This window comes from Podarcis vaucheri, assembly GCF_965113315.1.
Source record: "Podarcis vaucheri genome assembly, chromosome: 16".
Classification (NCBI taxonomy): domain Eukaryota; kingdom Metazoa; phylum Chordata; class Lepidosauria; order Squamata; family Lacertidae; genus Podarcis; species Podarcis vaucheri.
In genome coordinates this window covers 2,668,554-2,687,316 of record NC_138754.1, presented here as the reverse complement: position 1 = coordinate 2,687,316, position 18,763 = coordinate 2,668,554, and the positions used below count along the sequence as shown (strand labels likewise).

The window sequence follows — 18,763 nt, the reverse complement described above, 5'->3', positions numbered from 1 at the left end:
GCAGCAGATGAAAGGCCCCAGGACACCCCCCTCCCAGGAGAGACCTTATGCATGCAAAGCAGATGCTCAACCACTGAGATATCAGGTGTGGTGACAGATATACAGTGGTGCCTCGCAAGACGAAATTAATTCGTTCCGCAAGTTTTTTCTTCTTGTGAGTTTTTCGTCTTGCGAAGCACGGTTTCCCATAGGAATGCATTGAAAATCAATCAATGCGTTCCTATGGAGACCGTCCGGGGACAGAGGGGAAGCGCCGTGGGCCTTCCCCTCTGTCCCCGGACCTGTTTTAAAGCAAGGGAAGGGGCAGTGGGGAGAATCGCTTCTCCCCGTTGCCGCCCCTTGGTTCAAACGGGGTCCGGGGAGAGAGGGGAAGACGCGCGCGCGCCTTCCCCTCTGTCCCCGGAGATTGCGGGGCTGGCAACGGGGAGAAGCGATCTTCTCCCCGCTGCCCCTTGCTTCAAAAGAGGTCCGGGGTGCGGGGGCAAGCTTCGTTTTGCGAAGCAAGTCCATAGGGAAATTCGTCTTGCGAAGCAACTCGAAAACGAAAAAACCTTTCATCTTGCGAGTTTTTCGTCTCACGAGGCGTTCATCTTGTGGGGCACCACTGTAGTCTCTGTTTACTTTTTATTGGAATATGCAACTGTCAGGGGTTCAGAAGCAGAGACGCAGAGAAGGGTGGAAACAGAGAGCGAGGGGGAGGAAGCCGAAGGGAGAATGAGTGATGATGACGAACCGAGATCTCCAAGCCTAAGCAGTGAGTCAGAGGACTCCCAAAAGGGAGCCCCAGTGAGCAGAGCAAGGGGGGGATCCGGGGGGACACCCCAGGAGGAAGGGAACAGAGGAGATTCAGAGAGCAGCAGCTGGAAGTCGGGACCCACGCTCAAGACTGAGAGCAGCAGGGAGGAAGGTAGCCAGGCATCGGGTTCCGGAGGCTGTCAGCAGGAGGGAGGGCACGAGTCAGGGGTGGTCACGCCCTCCTCAGAGAGCGAGGCAACGGTCAAGAGGAAAGTAGAGAGTTGGGCGCGCGCGCCAAGTTCAAATGCAGCGGAAGCTGGAGCAGTAAGCAGCCCGGAGAGTGAGCCAGGTCCCAAAGCCCGCCGAAAGGAAGCGGAAGGATCAGGGGGGTCAGCGTCAGAGGAGAGTAGAAGGGAGGAGTCCCAGGGGGGCAGAAGGACCCAGAGACGTAGGGAGAGGCGAAGGAGGTGGAGCAAGGCTAGGGTATTAAGCTGGTGTGCAAGAGGCGGGGACTCAGATGGGTCTTCGCCGACCTAGGGCAGAAGGTGTAGAGCTGCACGCTGCAGTTCGGAAATGAAACCTGTAACTCAATAAAGACTCTTTTAAAGTGGACGCTGTGTGGCGTGGTCCTATGTGAGCTGGGACCTGGTAGCAGCTCTGACAGCAACGTTCGGGGAATGGGACCATTTTGGGCCAGAGGCTTGGGTCAAAAAGGAAGCAAGCCCTCTGCAACTGGGGCCACTTTTGATAGGTGAATGCCCATCTCTCCATCACTGGGCACCCTGTGACGTCAGGCACATCACACAACCTCAGGTGTTTCCTCTCAGGTGAGGGAAAGTTCAAGGCGCAGGAGCTAGGGGAGAACCGGAAGCCCGCTCTGAGCCTGGGGGGGGGGCTCCCAATTCTTCATTTCCATCTGCTGCTTAAACTTTCCACTTTGAGGTGTCGTATTCTCATTACTTAGGCCTAATTCATGACCCTTTAGTGTTTAAAGAGCTCTACCTCTCTTTCAAATCAGAACCAGTGAAGGCGGTGAAAATCCTGTTTGAGTGTCTGGAGGCGGTTGGAGGATGGATGGCGGCTAACGGATTGAGGTTGAATCCTGACAAGACAGAAGTACTGTTTTGGGGGGACAGGAGGTGGGCAGGTGTGGGGGACTCCCTGGTCCTGAATGGGGTAACTGTGCCCCTGAAGGACCAGGTGCGCAGCCTGGGAGTCATTTTGGACTCGCAGCTGTCCATGGAGGCGCAGGTCAAGTCTGTGTGCAGGGCAGCCGTCTACCAGCTCCATCTGGTATGCAGGATGAGACCCTGCCTGCCTGAACACTGTCCTGCAAGAGTGGTGCATGCTCTGGTTATCTCCCGCTTCGACTACTGCAATGCGCTCTACGTGGGGCTACCTTTGAAAGTGATTCAGAAGCTGCAATTAATCCAGAATGCGGCAGCTAGACTGGGGACTCAGAGCGGCCGCCGAGACCACATAACACCAGTCCTGAAAGACCTACATTGGCTCCTAGTATGTTTCTGAGCACAATTCAAAGTGTTGGTGCTGACCTTAAAAGCCCTAAACGGCCTCGGTCCAGTATACCTGAAGGAGCGTCTCCACCCCCATTGTTCTACCCGGACACTGAGGTCCAGCTCTGAGGGCCTTCTGGCGGTTCCCTCATTGCGAGAAGTGAAGTTACGGGGAACCAGGCAGAGGGCCTTCTTGGTAGTGGCACCTGCCCTGTGGAACACCCTCCCACCAGATGTCAAAGAGAAGAACAACTACCAAACTTTGAGAAGACATTTGAAGGCAGCCTTGTTTAGGGAAGCTTTTAATGTCTGATGCATTACTGTATTTTAATATTGTGTTGGAAGCCGGCCAGAGTGGCTGGGGAAGCCCAGCCAGATGGGCGGGGTACAAATAATAAATTATTATTATTATTAAAGCCCTAAATGACTTCGGCCCTAAATACCTGAAAGACCACTGCCTTCCCAACTAAGCCTCTTAGGTGCCAGCTTGCCAGAGGAGTCCCCCTTCGTTCTTACTCCCCCCTCAGAGGTTCGGGGGTGGCAGCCTGGGAGAGGGTCTTCTCTGTGGTGGCCCCTCAGCTATGAAACTCCGACCCACAGAGGTGCTCCTGGCACCTTCACTAGACAGTTTTCGTCGTACGCGGATGGCGCACCCTCCTTACCTTTGACACCTGATACACCTGTAGATAATATTATGACTCACGCTAGCCTTGCGATTGTAATTTGTTGTAATTTGCTTCTGATATTGTAGTTCAAATTGTTGGTGGCCCTGGGTTCTTATGGTCATAGGCGGTTAAGAAAAGTAATAATAATTCTCATATGATAATAAGAGCCTCCTGGATCTGACCATTGGCCGATCTAGTCCAGCATCCTATTCTTTCAGGGGCCAACCGGATACCCGGATTCGAACACAAGACCAACTCTCCCTTTCTATGGTTTCCAGCAACTGGGATTCAGAATTATCACTGCCTCTGACTAAAAAGCATCCATCTTGGTTCTAAAATTATCTGGGAGCAGGGAATCTACACATTTCTTTGGCAAACTTTACACTGCCGGGGGGCCAAAGGAGAACTTCGGTGTAAACTATGAAAATCAAAATGGCTTCCTTTGGTTCGTAAAGCACTGGCATTCCAAGAGAACCAACATGGCGGCCTTCAGACATTGAGCTGGTACCTCATCTGGGTTTATTGGCCACCCTTTTGTGCCTGTTCGTTACGGCCTTGTAGCCCCGGGAATATCGGGGTACGGCGTTGATGATGTGGTGCTTGGCGTTCCCTCTGCCCTTGTTCCAGAGGGAGATGAAGACGAAGCAGATGGCCACCGAGCAGAGGAAGGGCACGATCCCAATGGCCAGGATCCCCGCCAAGGTGCCAACGTCAAGGAGGAACGGGAGGGCAGCGCTCGAGGCGTTGAGGGCGCTGGCGTTGACCCTGACGGAGAAGTTGCTGAAGACGCGGAGGTGGGCCCACATGGTGTCATTCCCGGCGGCGTTGCGGGCCACACAGAGGTAGGCCCCGCCATCTTGAGGGAAGGCATGGTGGATCCTCAACGTGCCGTTGGGAAGGACCGCGAGCCGGCCTCTGCGGCTGGCCTCCAGGGAGACGTTGTGAGGAGACACCCAGGAGATGGTGGGGGGCGGGTCGCCGTCGCCTTTGCAGGTCAGCATCGCCCGGCCGCCCTCTTCCACGCTCAGTCTCTGAGGAGGGGTCTCCTTCTCGATGGTGGGCTTCCTGCAGGTGATATGCCCAGGAAGGATGTCGGAGAATTTGCGGAAGACCTTCCCCTCGCCCGTCGAGTTGGTGGCGCAGACGGGTTGCCGGGCCTCAAAGTTCAGCCTCCGCTGCCTGCGAATGATCCAGAGGAGGCGGCAGTCGCAAGCCAGGGGGTTTCCGTCCAGCCGTAGGACCTCTAGGTTCCCCACCGAGTGGAAGGCGCCCTCCTCAAGCGTCTGCAAGCCATTGCCCGAGAGGTTGAGGACGCGGAAGTGGACGAGGCCGTGGAAGGTGTGGGCCTGGACGGTGGCCAGCCGCCCGCCCGTGAGGTGGAACTCCTGAAGGCGGGATAGTTCGGCGAGCTTCCTCCCACGGAGGACAGAGATCGGGTTGTGCGAGAGGTCGAGGAATCGGAGGTGGACCAAGTGGTGGATGGCTTTGTAAGGCACCTCGCGGAGGTTGCACCTGGTGATGGACAAGGCGGTGAGGTTCAGGCCCGCGAGGCTGTGAGGCCTCAGCGCCGTCAGAGAAGGCCATCGGTGGATCTCAAGGACCTTGAGACGATGCAGTTTTTGAAAGGAGTGGTCGGGGACGGAGCCGATGCTCAGGACCTTGAGCCGCAGCTCCACAAGATGGCGGAGATGCGAGAGGGCTTCCGTCGGGACGCCGGTCAAGTTGCACTTCTCCAGAGTGAGTTGCCGCAAGCTCTGGAGGCCGCTGAAGGCCTGGGACGAGACGAAGATCAAGTGGTTGTCTCCGGCCTCCAGCTTCCGTAGGCTAGAGAGGTCCTTGAAGCTGTGGTCTTGGAAGAGGACTATCTCGTTCTCGCTGATGTCCAGGATGGCGAGGCTGGGAAGCCCCGTGAAGACGCCAGAGGGGACCATCTTCAGCTTGTTGCCGGTCAGCCGGAGGGTCATCAGCCTCTTCAGGCTGTTGAAAGCGCCCGGCTCGATGTTGGAGAGGGCGTTGTAGCTCAGGTCCAGCTCTTTCAGAGCCTGAAGGCGGGAGAACATGCCTTGCTGAAGGGTGCGGAGGACGTTCTGGCTCAGGTCCAGGAGCTCAGAATCCGGAGGGATCCGGCCCGGTACTGCCGTCAGGTTGCGGCCGTTGCAGAAGACTACCTTGTCCTGGGACAAGCACCTGCACCGCGAAGGGCAGGTGTGCCTGGATCCCGTCAAGAAGGTGGCTGGGATGGCGGCGAGGAGCAGCAGCAGCAGGGGCCGCCATTTTGTCCCGGGGGAAGCCTCCATCTTGCTTGTTTTCCTGAAGATAGTAATGACAGCAAGAGAGCCTTGCGGTTAGAGGGAGAGGGTTGGAAAGAAAGAAAGCACAGCTCCCTGATCGTGTGGAGACATGTCCTCCTTTGAGGGCCTTCTGGCCGTTCCCTCACTGCGAAAAGTGAGGTTACAGGGAACCAGGCAGAGGGCCTTCTCGGTGGTGGCGCCCGCCCTGTGGAACACCTTCCCGTCACATGTTAAGGAAATAAAGAACTACACAATTTTTAGAAGACATCTGCAGGCAGCCCTGTATCGGGAAGATTTTTTAAAAAGAAATTTAATGTAATATTATGTAGTTATATATGTTGGTAGCTGTTGGCAACACAGCCAGATGGGTGAGGTATAATAATACAGTGGTACCTCGGGTTAAGTACTTAATTTGTTCCAGAGGTCCGTTCTTAACCTGAAACTGTTCTTAACCTGAAGCACCACTTTAGCTAATGGGGCCTCCTGCTGCTGCTGCACCGCCGGAGCACAATTTCTGTTCTCATCCTGAAGCAAAGTTCTTAACCTGAAGCATTATTTCTGGGTTAGCGGAGTTTGTAACCTGAAGCGTATGTAACCCGAGGTACCACTGTAATAATAATAATAATAATTTGAGGTGTGTGTGTGAAACAGGGAGAGCATGTGAGGGAGAAGCTCTGTGTTATGTGTGACACAGAGAGAAAAAAGTGGGAGTGTTGTGTGTGTGTGTGAGAGAGAGAGAGGGGGGGGGGGATTTTCCTGCATTGGAGGGGACCGGACTAGATGACTAGATCCAAAAACTCCCTCCTGGAGAGCTGCTGGTGGTGCCATGCTTGCAAAGTCAGACTTAAGACTAGGCAGATTTGATTTCAAATCCCCTCTTGGCCTCAAAACTATCCCTGGGTGACTTTAGTCTCTCAGCCTAACTTTCCTGGGAGGTAGTAGATAGGTAGCCGTGTTGGTCTGCCATAGTCAAAATAAAAAAAATTCCTTCCAGTAGCACCTTAAAGACCAACTAAGTTAGTTCTTGGTATGAGCTTTCGTGTGCATGCACACTTCTTCAGATACACATTGTATCTGAATACACAGTGTATCTGAAGAATCAGATACACAGTGTATCTGAAGAAGTGTGCATGCACACGAAAGCTCATACCAAGAACTAACTTAGTTGGTCTTTAAGGTGCTACTGGAAGGAATTTTTTTTATTTTTCCTGGGAGGGTTGCTGAAATATACTCAGTATACTCAGAGTCGCAAAGTGATTTCATGCTCTTTATTCAGCTCATAGTGGTGAGGAGGAATGAATGAAAGTCCCCTCACAGTATCTGCTTTATATACATTATTTACACAATGGGCTGCACATGATTGGTTAATTCTGGAATTCTACTGTAAGCCAATCAGGTTGTGGATTCACTTATATCTGGAGCATGATTGGGTGGTTCCTGCCAACCAATCATACTGCTGCATTGTTCTTGGACCAATCAGACTGCTGCATTCTGAATCCTATTGTTCTAGGACCAATCAGACTGCTGCAATTTGGATCCTATTGTTCTAGGACCAATCAGACTGCCTCAGTTTGGATCCTATTCAACTCAGTACATAACAGTTGCTGTGAAAACTAGACCAGGACGGGGGAAAGAAAGAGCGCTGCCTTGCGCCACTCCTGGAGCTTTGCACAAAGAGCAAAATGCAAATGTTAAGTACTTTCTCTTTCCCCCCTCTTTTTTTTTTTTAATTGCAAGAAAAGCAAAAAGAGAAAACACACATACCAAATTTCACACAGGAATAACCATAGACCCACAATTTTCTTAACAAACGATAAAACATAACTTGGTCTTCACACTAAAGACCCCACCTCCCGTCAGTTTCATATAACATTGCCAGTACACACTTTATCATCATCAAACTTTCCCTTAATATATCTTAATTCTTATATCTGCCTTTCAACTACTACTGAAGTTCCTCGAATGCTGCAGCCGAGTTTAAACTACAATATTTATATTTCAAATATCCTTTGGAAACCTCCCATTTTGAAACAAATTCCTGTTTTGATTTATTCTTTATTTTTTTCTGCTAGACCGTCTAATTCTGCATATTCTGTCAGCTTTGGGATCCAATCTTCTATAGGAGAAGAGAGCAAATGTTAAGTACTTTCAGGTACAGTGGTACCTCGGGTTAAGAACTTAATTCGTTCCGGAGGTCTGTTCTTAACCTGAAACTGTTCTTAACCTGAAGCACCACTTTAGCTAATGGGGCCTCCTGCTGCCACCGCGCCGCCGGAGCATGATTTCTGTTCTCATCCTGAAGCAAAGTTCTTAACCTGAAGCACTATTTCTGGGTTAGCGGAGCCTGTAACCTGAAGCGTCTGTAACCCGAGGTACCACTGTACATCTTGGGTCTCACAACCGAAGAAAGATATTACATGAAGAGAGGAAAATAAATGAAATGGTTTGGTGCCTGGAGCCCTTGGAGGAAAACAGGGGCAAGGGTCTCCGCCCTCTCGGCTGGCAGAGGGAGGATTTGCCTTCCCTTCTCCACCACCCTTCAGATCAGGGACGGACTTCTCAATTTCCCCCTGTCTTCACCTCCATTCACCACATTTCCACGTCAGTTTGTGTGCTTAAAACGAAGACCTTCAAACTTAAACAGTGGCCCATCTAGTCCACCATTCTGTTCTCGCAGTGGCCAGCCAGGGAAACCCACAAACAGACCAGGGAGAGGAGTCGGTGGAGGAAGATTGGAGGAAATTTAAAACTTATTTGCAGAAATATTGTAAAATTTTTGAATGCTGATGACATTGAAATGAATCGCAGGGGTTCTAGCAACAAGGTAAAATGTAAGATTGGATCAATAACAGATAAATTAACAGGATATGAATTTGCTGAATTAATTTGTAAAAGGGATACAAGAACGGGAGACGTGAGGAAGTCGGGAAAATAAGTTAACTGAAGACGAGAAATTAAGAAAGAGGGAATTTTTGTTTCTTTTTACTATATGTGTTTTTTCTTTTTTCTTTTGTCGTGTTTAATGTTTGTATTTTTGTATTTTGTAATCTGTATTTTGTGATTTTGTATTTTCTGTTTTTGTATTTTTTCTGAATTTTCTTTTATTGTTAAAACGTAATAAAATATTTATCTAAAAAAAAAAACCCCACAAACAAAAGAGCCCACCCATTTGTGGGTTTTTTTTTGGAATTTTATTTACAACATAACAACCCCCCCCCCAATACAGAAATCCACCCACATTAAACGTGAACATAGTATACAATAAGCATAACATACAGCAATAAGTTACAGATAGGTAGCCGTGTTGGTCTGCCATAGTCAAAATAAAAAAATTCCTTCCAGTAGCAACTTAAAGACCAACTAAGTGAGTTCTTGGTATGAGCTTTCGTGTGCATGCACACTTCTTCATGCACACGGTATGAGCTTTCGTGTGCATGCACACTTCTTCATGCACACGAAAGCTCATACCAAGAACTAACTTAGTTGGTCTTTAAGGTGCTACTGGAAGGAATTTTTTTATTTTGAATACAGCAATAAGTAAAGGTAAAGGTACCCCTGCCCGTACGGGCCAGTCTTGACAGACTCTAGGGTTGTGCGCCCATCTCACTCAAGAGGCTGGGGGCCAGCGTTGTCTGAAGACACTTCCGGGTCACGTGGCCAGCGTGACAAAGCCACATCTGGCGAGCCAGCGCAGCGCACGGAAATGCCGTTTACCTTCCCGCCGGAGCGGTACCTATTTATCTACTTGCACTTTGACGTGCTTTCGAACTGCTAGGTTGGCAGGCGCTGAGACCGAGCAATGGGAGCGCACCCCACCGCGGGGATTCAAACCGCCGACCTTTCGATCGGCAGGTCCTAGGCGCTGAGGCTTTTACCCACAGCGCCACCCGTGTCCCACATACAGCAATACAAACAACCAAATAAAAGCCTTCTTTTCTCCTGTATCTAGCCTCCTTATTTACTTCTTATAAGCTGTTTCCTTTATGAATAATTATTAAGAGTTTTCTAATTATAATTTAAATATCCACAAAGTCTCCCTCAGATATTGTTCCTGTGGCAACAGAACGACTTCTTTGGATATGTTAAATCGTGGCACTTAGCTAGCCAGAGAAAGCCGCTACGTTGTCAAAGGAACTACTTCGGCTGGCTTCCTCTTACAGATCCTACCTGACGCACATCAGATCACAGGTTTGGAAGGGGAACCAGGGGTTCATCCAAATGGACCCCCAAACACTTAACTATATACAGTCATACCTCTGGTTGCGTTCGCTTCATGTTGCGGATATTCAGGTTGCGAACGCGCTTTGCACATGCACAGTAGCGACGCTCTACTTAGGGACTTTTCAGGGTGTGAACTGTACCCCAAAACGGACCACGTTTGTAAGTAGAGGTACCACTGTGTGTGTGTGTGTGTATATATATATATACACACACACACACACACACAATATACAAACACACACACACACACACACACAGTGGTACCTCGGGTTACATACACTTCAGGTTACAGACTCTGCGAACCCAGAAATAGTACCTCGGGTTAAGAACCTTGCTTCAGGATGAGAACAGAAATCGTGTGGTGGCGGCACGGCGGCAGCAGGAGGCCCTATTAGCTAAAGTGGTGCTTCAGGTTAAGAACAGTTTCAGGATAAGAACGGACCTCCGGAACGAATTAAGTACTTAACCCGAGGTACCACTGTGTGTGTGTGTGTGTGTGTGTATGCACTTTAATGCACACTAAGCCTTAAAATGTGTATTGTTGCACACCTATTTTCGCTGAAGAACTGCCCTGGTGTGAGTTTCAAAGGATATCGGTTTCTCAGATTATCTCAGGAACGGAGTACGAGGGAAAGTTTGCGTTAAAATGCGAACTGCATAGAATTTCTTTCTCTCCCCTCCCCCCAGCCCTAAACCAGACTCATGCCCGCTTTGCAATTTCTTTTTATAAAGAATCTGTGCGATTTTACTTACGTATAGTTGTGCGAAGAACCGTCCTCAAAAGGCGCCCGACTCTTTTCTTAAGTTCCTACGAACGCACCCGATTTCCGCTTATACGGTTTTTATCTGCGCCCGCCCCTTTCGGAAACAAAAAAAGCACAAACAGAAAAAGTAATGTACTGCAGGCGGAACCTAATTTGAGGTGAATCATCGTTTCATATAGTTAGATCCTTATTAAACGTGGCATTTAGCTCAAAGGACTCGCATAACCCGTCGAGGCCGAAATTAGCCACGGCCTGCAGTTGCAAATTCCCCTGTGCCTTTCGAAAAAGACAACAAATCTTTGAAGCTGGCAATGAGGAACATGTGGCGCTACAGATGTGGAGAAAATCGAAGGGGATAAGATCTCGCTGTGACACTTGAACTCGCGTTTAGCTGCCTCTGGAGACGGTTCAGAAACTTCAGCCAGAGGCACAGCAACGCACAAACGTGTTTGCATTAGGGGATTTCCTGAAGTAGAGGGCCTTGTGCGTTATATCTTGCGCTGCCCCTTATATAATGAAGCAAGAATTATGGAAAGAAGGCTTAAAATTTACTGCATGTAATACGCTAAAAGAAAATGTGATGAAAATGATGTATAGATGGTACATTACACCAGTGAAGTTAGCAAAAATATATAAAGTAAGTAACAAATGTTGGAAATGTAAGGAAAAAGAGGGAACATTTTATCACATGTGGTGGGAATGTAAAAAAGGTGAAAGGCTTCTGGGAGATGATATATAATGAATTGAAAAAAATGTTGAAATATACATTTATAAAGAAACCAGAAGCATTTTTACTGGGCATTGTGGGGAGTGATAAAAATAGAAAGGAATGTAAGCTCTTTTTATATGCAATAACAGCAGCAAGAATATTCCTGGCCCAAAAATGGAAGCAAGAAGAATTACCAACAATGGAAGAATGGAGGATGAAATTAATGGAATATGCGGAACTTGATAAACTAATGGGAAGGATCCGAAACCAGTGGGACCAGAAGTTTACCGAGGACTGGAGTAAATTTACGGATTATTTGAAAAGTATTTGTGATGACCAGACGACGTTTGTAGGTTTGCAAGAAGCTCTGTGAGGAATAATATTAGAAATATTGCAAAAATGAAGGAGATGGGATATGTTAAGAATGTAAAGGCAATATTAAGTTAGGAAATGCCTAAGAAATGAATAAGACGGAGGATTATCAGAGGTGCTGATGGAAGTCCAATAAGAATGTATTTGTGATAATTCGTGTGGTATGTTTTATAATTTTGTATTTTAAAACCTATATATATATATATCTACGAAAGCAAATATATATATATATATATATATATATATATATATATATATATATATATATATATATATATATATATTTGCTTTCGTAGATTTTCACGGGTACAGGAATGTAGGTTTTGGTGTCTTCGGGTGTCTTCCCGTGTAAGAGTCGGGGTGTCTGGGCGACGTTTCGACGAGGTCTCACTCGTCATCTTCAGGCTGGTGCTTTCGGCTTCTTGTTACTGGAACAGATAGTTATTACTGGAACAGTATATATATATTTTATATATATATAAAATATGTGTGTGTGTGTGTGTGTGTGTATGTGTATAATATGTGTGTGTGTGTGTCAGGGAACTGCCATCAGTGCGGCGGGAGGGAGAGAGCAAAAGCCAGAGGGATTCCAGAGAGAGTCCCGGGATTGGGAGAGGCAGCCCATCTTCTGGGGGAGAGAATCAGCGTAGCACCAGGGGAGAAGGGGGGCAGATGGGGGAAGCGGCGAGGTGGTCCCATGACTCCTTGCCGGGGACCAGCAGGGAGAGTAGGGGTCCTCCGATGCCCACGCCCTCCTTGCGCAGAAGGCTTTCGCGCAGAGAGATTAGGAGGAGACTAGGCGTCAAAGAGCTTCTTTGCTGGAAGAAGTTTAAGAAACGCCCACTGACGGATTCTGCCAGCGATTGAGACAGCCACAGGTGAGTGGCTGCCCGGACAGAAAAGGTTCACTCAGGCAACCCAGCCAAGTGTTTTATATATACATACACACACACACACACACACACACACACACACACACACACACAGTGGTACCCCGCAAGACGAACGCCTCGCAAGACGGAAAACCCGCTAGACGAAAGGGTTTTCCGTTTTGGAGGCGCTTCGCAAAACAAATTTCCCTATGGGCTTGCTTCGCAAGACGACAGCCCATAGGGAAATCTCAGGGACAGCGGGGAAGCGCAGCGCGTCTTCCCCACTGTCCTCGGACCTCCTCCGAAGCCTGGCAGTGGGGCGGGGCCACCTCCTCCCACCGCCGCCTGGCTTCGGAAGGCTCCTCCGAAGCCGGGCGGCGGGGCGGGAACACCTTCTGAAGGCTGGCAGGGGGCGAAAGTCTTTGCTCCCCCCTGCCTGCCTGTCCCGGAGGGCTTTTGAAGGCAGGCGGGGGGGAGCAAAGACTTTCGCCCCCCGCCCGCCTTCCCAGGGGCTTTTAAATTGCCCCGGACAGTGGAGAAGTCCTCCGCTGTCCTGGGGTTTTTTAAAATGCTGGGGGTGGGAAGAAAAGCCCTTGTCCCCCCCCCCCCAGCCTTCAGAAGAGGTCCGGGGACAGACTGTCCCCGGACCTGGTCTGAAGGCGGTTTCCCTAGGAACGCATTAATTGATTTTCAATGCATTCCTATGGGAAACCGTGCATCGCAAGACGAAAAACTCGCAAGAAGAAAAAAATTGCGGAACGAATTAATTTCGTCTTGCAAGGCACCACTGTATATGCAAGAGAAAGATTTTTAGCACCTAGGTCCCCTGGCCAGAACCCCCTGACATGATTTTATACCTCCTCACAGACACAGATGAGTATGTGACCTGGCGTGTAGCACTCTCTGCAACTGCCGCTGGGAAAATCAGAGAAATTATATTAGCCAAGGTAGCTGTAAAGGAGATGAATTTATTTGACCCTATCCACATCAAGCTATATTCTTTATCACCAAACTCTGAATATAAGTGCACACTGTATTAACATTTTTAAAAAAATATAATAGTGGCCATGTGATAATTTTAGGTTATAAGTGTTATTGTTTCATGTCTTAATTTGTATATTAAGGTACTTTTATATCTCTGTTTAGAGTAGGGAATGTCTTGATAATAGAAATGTTTTAGGTTTTTTGGATCAATCCAGTATATTTTCTTTTAATTGTTGAATGATTTTGTGTACATTGCGGCAGCCTTTGGCGATGTGCAATAAAACTGACTGACGGAAACTTCAGCTGGTGCAGAATTCAATGGCCAGGTTGCTCAGTGGGGCAAGATGGTTTGAGCATATTACACCCATCCTGGTCTGACCGCACCGGCTGCCAATTAGTTTCCGGGCCTAATTGAAAGTGCTGGTTTTGAAGCCTTAAACAGCCAAGGACGGCAACACCTCAAGGAGGGCCTCTCTCCATATGAACCTTACCCGGACCCTGAAATCATCATCGAAGTCCCTTTTTCATGTGCCTCTTCCAAGAGAGGTTCAGAGGGTGGCAACACGAGAACAGGGCCTTTACTGTGGTGGCTCCCCATTTGTGCGATTCTCTCCCCAGAGAGGCTCAGCTGGCACCTTCCTTGCATATCTTCATGCGCCAGGCAAAAACATTCCTCTGTAATAACTATCTGTGGGCTTTTAGACGTGGGTGGGATGTTTTTAACACACTCCCCCTCCCCGGTTTCAATGTATCTATGTGTGTGGGGTGTGTGTGTGTGTCTTTGTTTGTTGCTTTGGGTTGCGTTGGGAAAGATAAAGCAACTAACAAATTTAATAAATAATATTAATAATAGTAACCACAGCATCTTGGGAGCCTAGCGAGCTTCAGGGGTGAGTGAAGATTCGAACTCTGCTCTCACAGGTTACTTAGCTTGACACACTAATTGCGATGCACATACTGTTTGTCTCTTCCCATTGTGTTTCTTGTCTTGCTCTCCCGGCTTCAGCAAAAGGAACCCGAAGCCTGCGGAGCGCAGCGGGAACTCGCGCTGAGCCCCAAAGGCTTCAGGCGGCTATTCCTGAAGCCTGGAGAGTGAGAGGGGTCCGTGCGCACCAACCCCTCTTACTCTCCAGGCTTCAGCGAAAGCAACGCGATGCCTCCGGAGTGTGGAGGGAGCGCTCCCTCTGCACTTCGGAGGCTTCGCATTGCTATCGCTGAAGCCAAGGAGCCTGCATTCGCTCCATAGGACGCACACACATTTCCCCTTCATTTTTAATAATAATAATAATAATAATAATAATAATAATATCTTTATTGTCATTGCCTCCTCTCGGGGACAACGAAATTACTTGACTGCTCCATAAAAACACTAATTAAATGTCAAGGGATGATTAGCTGCTTGTGCTTAAAATAGTGCCCCTTCAGAGTTTGTGCGACCCCACAAACCTCTGTGTGTGGCAGAGCTCCTCAGACATGTCTGCTCTAGTCACTTGTAGAGTCCGACAGTGGCTGTCTGCGGAAGCGCTTCCAGCAAAGAAGTTCCTTAACGGAAACGCGTCTCCTGGACTCACGACGTGACAGCTTCCGGCGAAGCATAGGTCTCCCTGCAGTTGCTTCTGACACCTCCCCGCTATTTTCGCTCGAGGTGTCTCTCACCCCTTTCTCTCCCCTTCTGCTTCCTGCCTGGGCTGCTGCGTCTCTCTCAGCATTACTGAGATCCTCCTCCAGAGACCCCGCGCTCCCCCTACTGGTCCCTGCTTTAGCTGTTGACTCTCTCCCAGTCTCTGGGAGCCCTACTACTTCCCTTTCCTCCGATGTCAGTTCCCTGACATCCACCTCCCCTCCAGGGCCCCCCTCTCCCCCGCCCCTTCTCTCTCCTCTGGGCGGTGAGGAGCTGAAACCCCTAAAAGAATCCTCCTCATCTTCCGACGTCTCGAACATTTCCCTCCATCGGTCTTCGTTCCGACTCGCTGAATCCTCCTCCACCTCGGAATCAGCGAACCCCTCCAACTCTTCTTCTTCGTCGGTGGTGGCGAAGTATTCCCTCCGGAACCTCGCCACTGGCTGGGGTTTCCGAGGGAATCTCTGATGAAAAGTTTCAATCAAAACCTCGTCATCTACATCCTCTGCCCTGACCCAGGTGTTTTCCGACTCCGGCTCCCCTTCCCACATTACCAAATACTCTACTTGCTCTCCCCTCCACCTGGAATCGAGAATCTCCGCTACATGGTAGCTGTGTTCTTTTTCCTCCATAGCTGGTCCCCTATTGACCCTCCCCTCTCTGTCCCCTATATACGGTGACAGCAATGATCTGTGGAACACTGGGTGCAACTTCATGTGGTTAGGTAACCGGAGTCTGAAAGCCACTGGGTTGACCTGTTGCGTGACTTCAAATGGGCCCAGTCTTTTGGGTCTTAACTTCTTACAACCTCCTTTAAATGGTAACCCTTGGGTGGACAACCACACCTGATCCCCCACCCTAATGCTTTCTCCTTCCCTTCTGGTTTTGTCTGCCTGCCTCTTATATTCCTCCTTCGCCCTGTTTAAATTAAGTTGGAGCTGGTGATGGATCGCTTCCATTTCTTCAACGAACTGTTCTGCGGCTGGAACGCTCCAGTTCTCCCCCTCCCCCCCTGGGAAGGCTCGGGGATGACACCCGTGATTGGCCAAAAAAAGGCTCATTCCCGTGGACACGTTCTCCGCATTGTTATAGGCAAATTCTGCCAACGCCAGCTTCTCCACCCAATCATTCTCTCTGTCATTCACATAACACCTCAAATATTGCTGGAGGACACCATTAGCTCTTTCCGCCTGCCCGTTGGTTTCTGGATGACGGGCAGTTGAGAAATTCACCTCTACATGCAATAAGCTCATGAGCTTCCTCCAGAACCTGGAAGTAAATTGTTTCCCTCGGTCCGAAACCACCCTCAAGGGGGCACCATGCAATCTAAACACATTTTCCACAAACAATTTAGCGGTTTCTTCTGCTGTGACCGCATGTGAGCAGGCTATAAAGTGGGCCATCTTGGTTAACAGGTCTACCACAACCATAATGGCTGTCTTCCCTTTGGACCTGGGCAGATCAGTCATAAAATCTATTGCCACTGCCTCCCATGGTCTTTCCGGCGTGGGTAGTGGTTCTAATAAACCTGCCGGTGCCCGCCTCTCCCCCTTGGCTCGTTGACATCGGTCACACCCTCTCACATACTCCCGCACATCTTCCCTGACCTTGGGCCACCAGAATTCCCTGGTAACCAGCCACATGGTTTTGTGTTGCCCAAAATGCCCTGCTGTGGGGCTATCGTGCAGTTGCTTGAGTACCTTTTCCCTCAATTCTCCTTCAGGTACGTATAACGCTCCCTTGTAGTACAACGCCCCGTTTCTCTCCTCAAAACCCCCGGGTTTGTCTCCCTCCCTCCTGAGACCCCTGAGTTTGTCCTGGGCATATTCATCCTGCACCGTTCCCTCTATCAGTTCCCTTAGCCCCACCAGTGCCGCCCCACACACCCAGCGATCCTCGGGAATGACATGGGTCTCTTTGGGTGCACCCTCTCCCTCCAAATATTCAGGTTTGCGTGATAGAGCGTCCGCCCTCACGTTCTCCTGGCCTGGTACGTAACAAATCTCAAAGTTAAATTTGGAGAACTCCTGGGCCCATCTCAACTGCCGTTGGTTGAGCACTCGCGCAGTTCTCCAATACTCTAGATTCTTATGGTCCGTGCGTACTTGCACCTTCTGTTGTGCACCAATTAGTAGGTGCCTCCATCTCCGGAAGGCCTCATAAATCGCAAGAAGTTCCCGGTCATACACCGTGTAGTTTCTCTCCGATTTGTTCAGCTTTCGCGAAAAGAAGGCACACGGTCGCCACTCGGACCCCTCCTTCCCTGGCTGCAGAAGAAGCACCGCCCCTATGGCTCTGTCAGAAGCGTCTGTTTCGACCCTCAGCTTTTTTTGTAAATCCACATGTAGAAGTTGTTCGTCAGAGGCGAAGGCCTTTTTCAGTTCCTCAAACGCTCGCTCCGCCTCCCCCGTCCAAACAAACTTCTTTTTGCTGCTGAGACAGTCCGTGATGGGCGCCGTCAGGTGAGCGAAGTTTCGGATGAACTTACGATAAAAGTTTCCAAACCCTAGGAACCTCTGCACATCCTTCTTAGTCTTGGGGGTTTTCCATTCCAGCACCGCTTGAACCTTGCCGGGGTCCATGGCCAACCCCTTGTCTGACAAGCGGTACCCCAGGAATTCCACCTCCTTGGTATGAAACTGACACTTCTCCAGTTTCACCCACAGTCTGTTGGCATGCAGCCTGCTCAACACTTCTCTGACGTCTCTCACATGTTGCTCCTCATTCTCCGAATACACCAACACGTCATCTAAGAAGGCCACGCAATTCTTGTAGAGCAAAGGCCCCAGTACATGGTTCATAAAGGCTTGAAAACACGCGGAGCCTGCTTGTAATCCAAAAGGCATAACGAGATATTCAAATGCCCCCAAAGGGGTGAACATGGTGGTCTTCCATTCATCCCCTTTCCTTATACGTATCAGGTTGTACGCCCCCCTTAGGTCCAGCTTTGTAAAAATCTTTCCTTTTCGCACCCTGGTCAAAATATCATCAATCCTGGGCATAGGAAAAGCCGCCGGCTCTGTCACTGCATTTAACCGCCTGAAATCACATACAAGTCTCGGCTTGTCCGTGTGCTTTTTATCCACAAAAAACACTGGGCTACCCCCCGCTGCCTTGGACTCTCTGATGAAGCCTCTCTTCAGGTTCTTGTCAATGAACGCTCGCAACTCCTGCATCTCCCTGTCTGACATGGCATACAACTTGCCTACAGGAAGCTGTGCTCCAGGGAGTAAATTGATCTGGCAATCAAAGGGCCTATGCGGGGGTAGTTGGTCAGCTTCCTTCTCGCTGAACACGTCGCTGAGATCAGCATACTGTGATGGCACCTTCCCCTTCTCCATCACTTCCGTCCCTGCTAGGGTGGCTTGGGCCCCTGCTGACCCCTTTTCCCCCCTGCAGTGTTCTAAGCAATGTGCGGAACCGAAGGAAACCACTCTTTGATGCCAGCCCACCAGCGGATCATGTAGGGCTAGCCAGCTCATTCCCAAAATAATGGGAGCGCCTCCCAAGGTGGCCACATTAAACGCTATCAGTTCTGTGTGCCTTGCCACCCTCATTATCATTGGGATGGTCTGCAAGCTGACGCCTCCTCCCAACAGTTCTCTGCCATCGATCGTGGTCACCTGCAGGGGGTTGCTTAAGGGGATAGTCTGTATCTGGTGTTCCGCCACAAACTCCTTGCTCATGAAATTGCAGGAGCTGCCTGAGTCCAACAGCGCCTTTATTTTTAGGGGGTGTCCATTTTGCAACTCTAGCGACACTTCAATCACTAGAGCAGGTCGAGGAGCTTCTGGCACTGGCACTTGGGAAAGGGGCACTTTCACTGCTCTTTGGCCTGGCTGCAGTGCCCTGCTGGCAACCAGGCGTTGGCTTTTACCTGCTCCGTTTCTCCCTGCTCTTCCCCCTCAACAGTTCCCACCATCCCTTGCCATTCCTTCCTCTGGGGGCAGACTCTGGCAAAGTGGCCTGGCTGTTGGCAGAGATAGCATTTCCGGGGTCCCTTTCCCTCCTTCTT

The 18,763-nt window shown here is 49.6% G+C and overlaps 1 protein-coding gene across 1 annotated transcript; it reads right to left on the bottom strand.

The window, feature by feature from the left end:
* Nucleotides 1–2,214: 2,214 nt before the first annotated feature.
* Nucleotides 2,215–5,211, bottom strand: LINGO4 (leucine rich repeat and Ig domain containing 4; the record flags this gene model as incomplete). The annotated part of the gene is made up of 1 exon (XM_082202240.1): nucleotides 2,215–5,211. The coding sequence occupies one exon, from the start codon at nucleotides 5,209–5,211 to the stop codon at nucleotides 3,424–3,426; it is 1,788 nt and encodes a 595-aa protein (XP_082058366.1). The 3' UTR covers nucleotides 2,215–3,423.
* Between the last annotated feature and the right edge of the window lie 13,552 nt (nucleotides 5,212–18,763).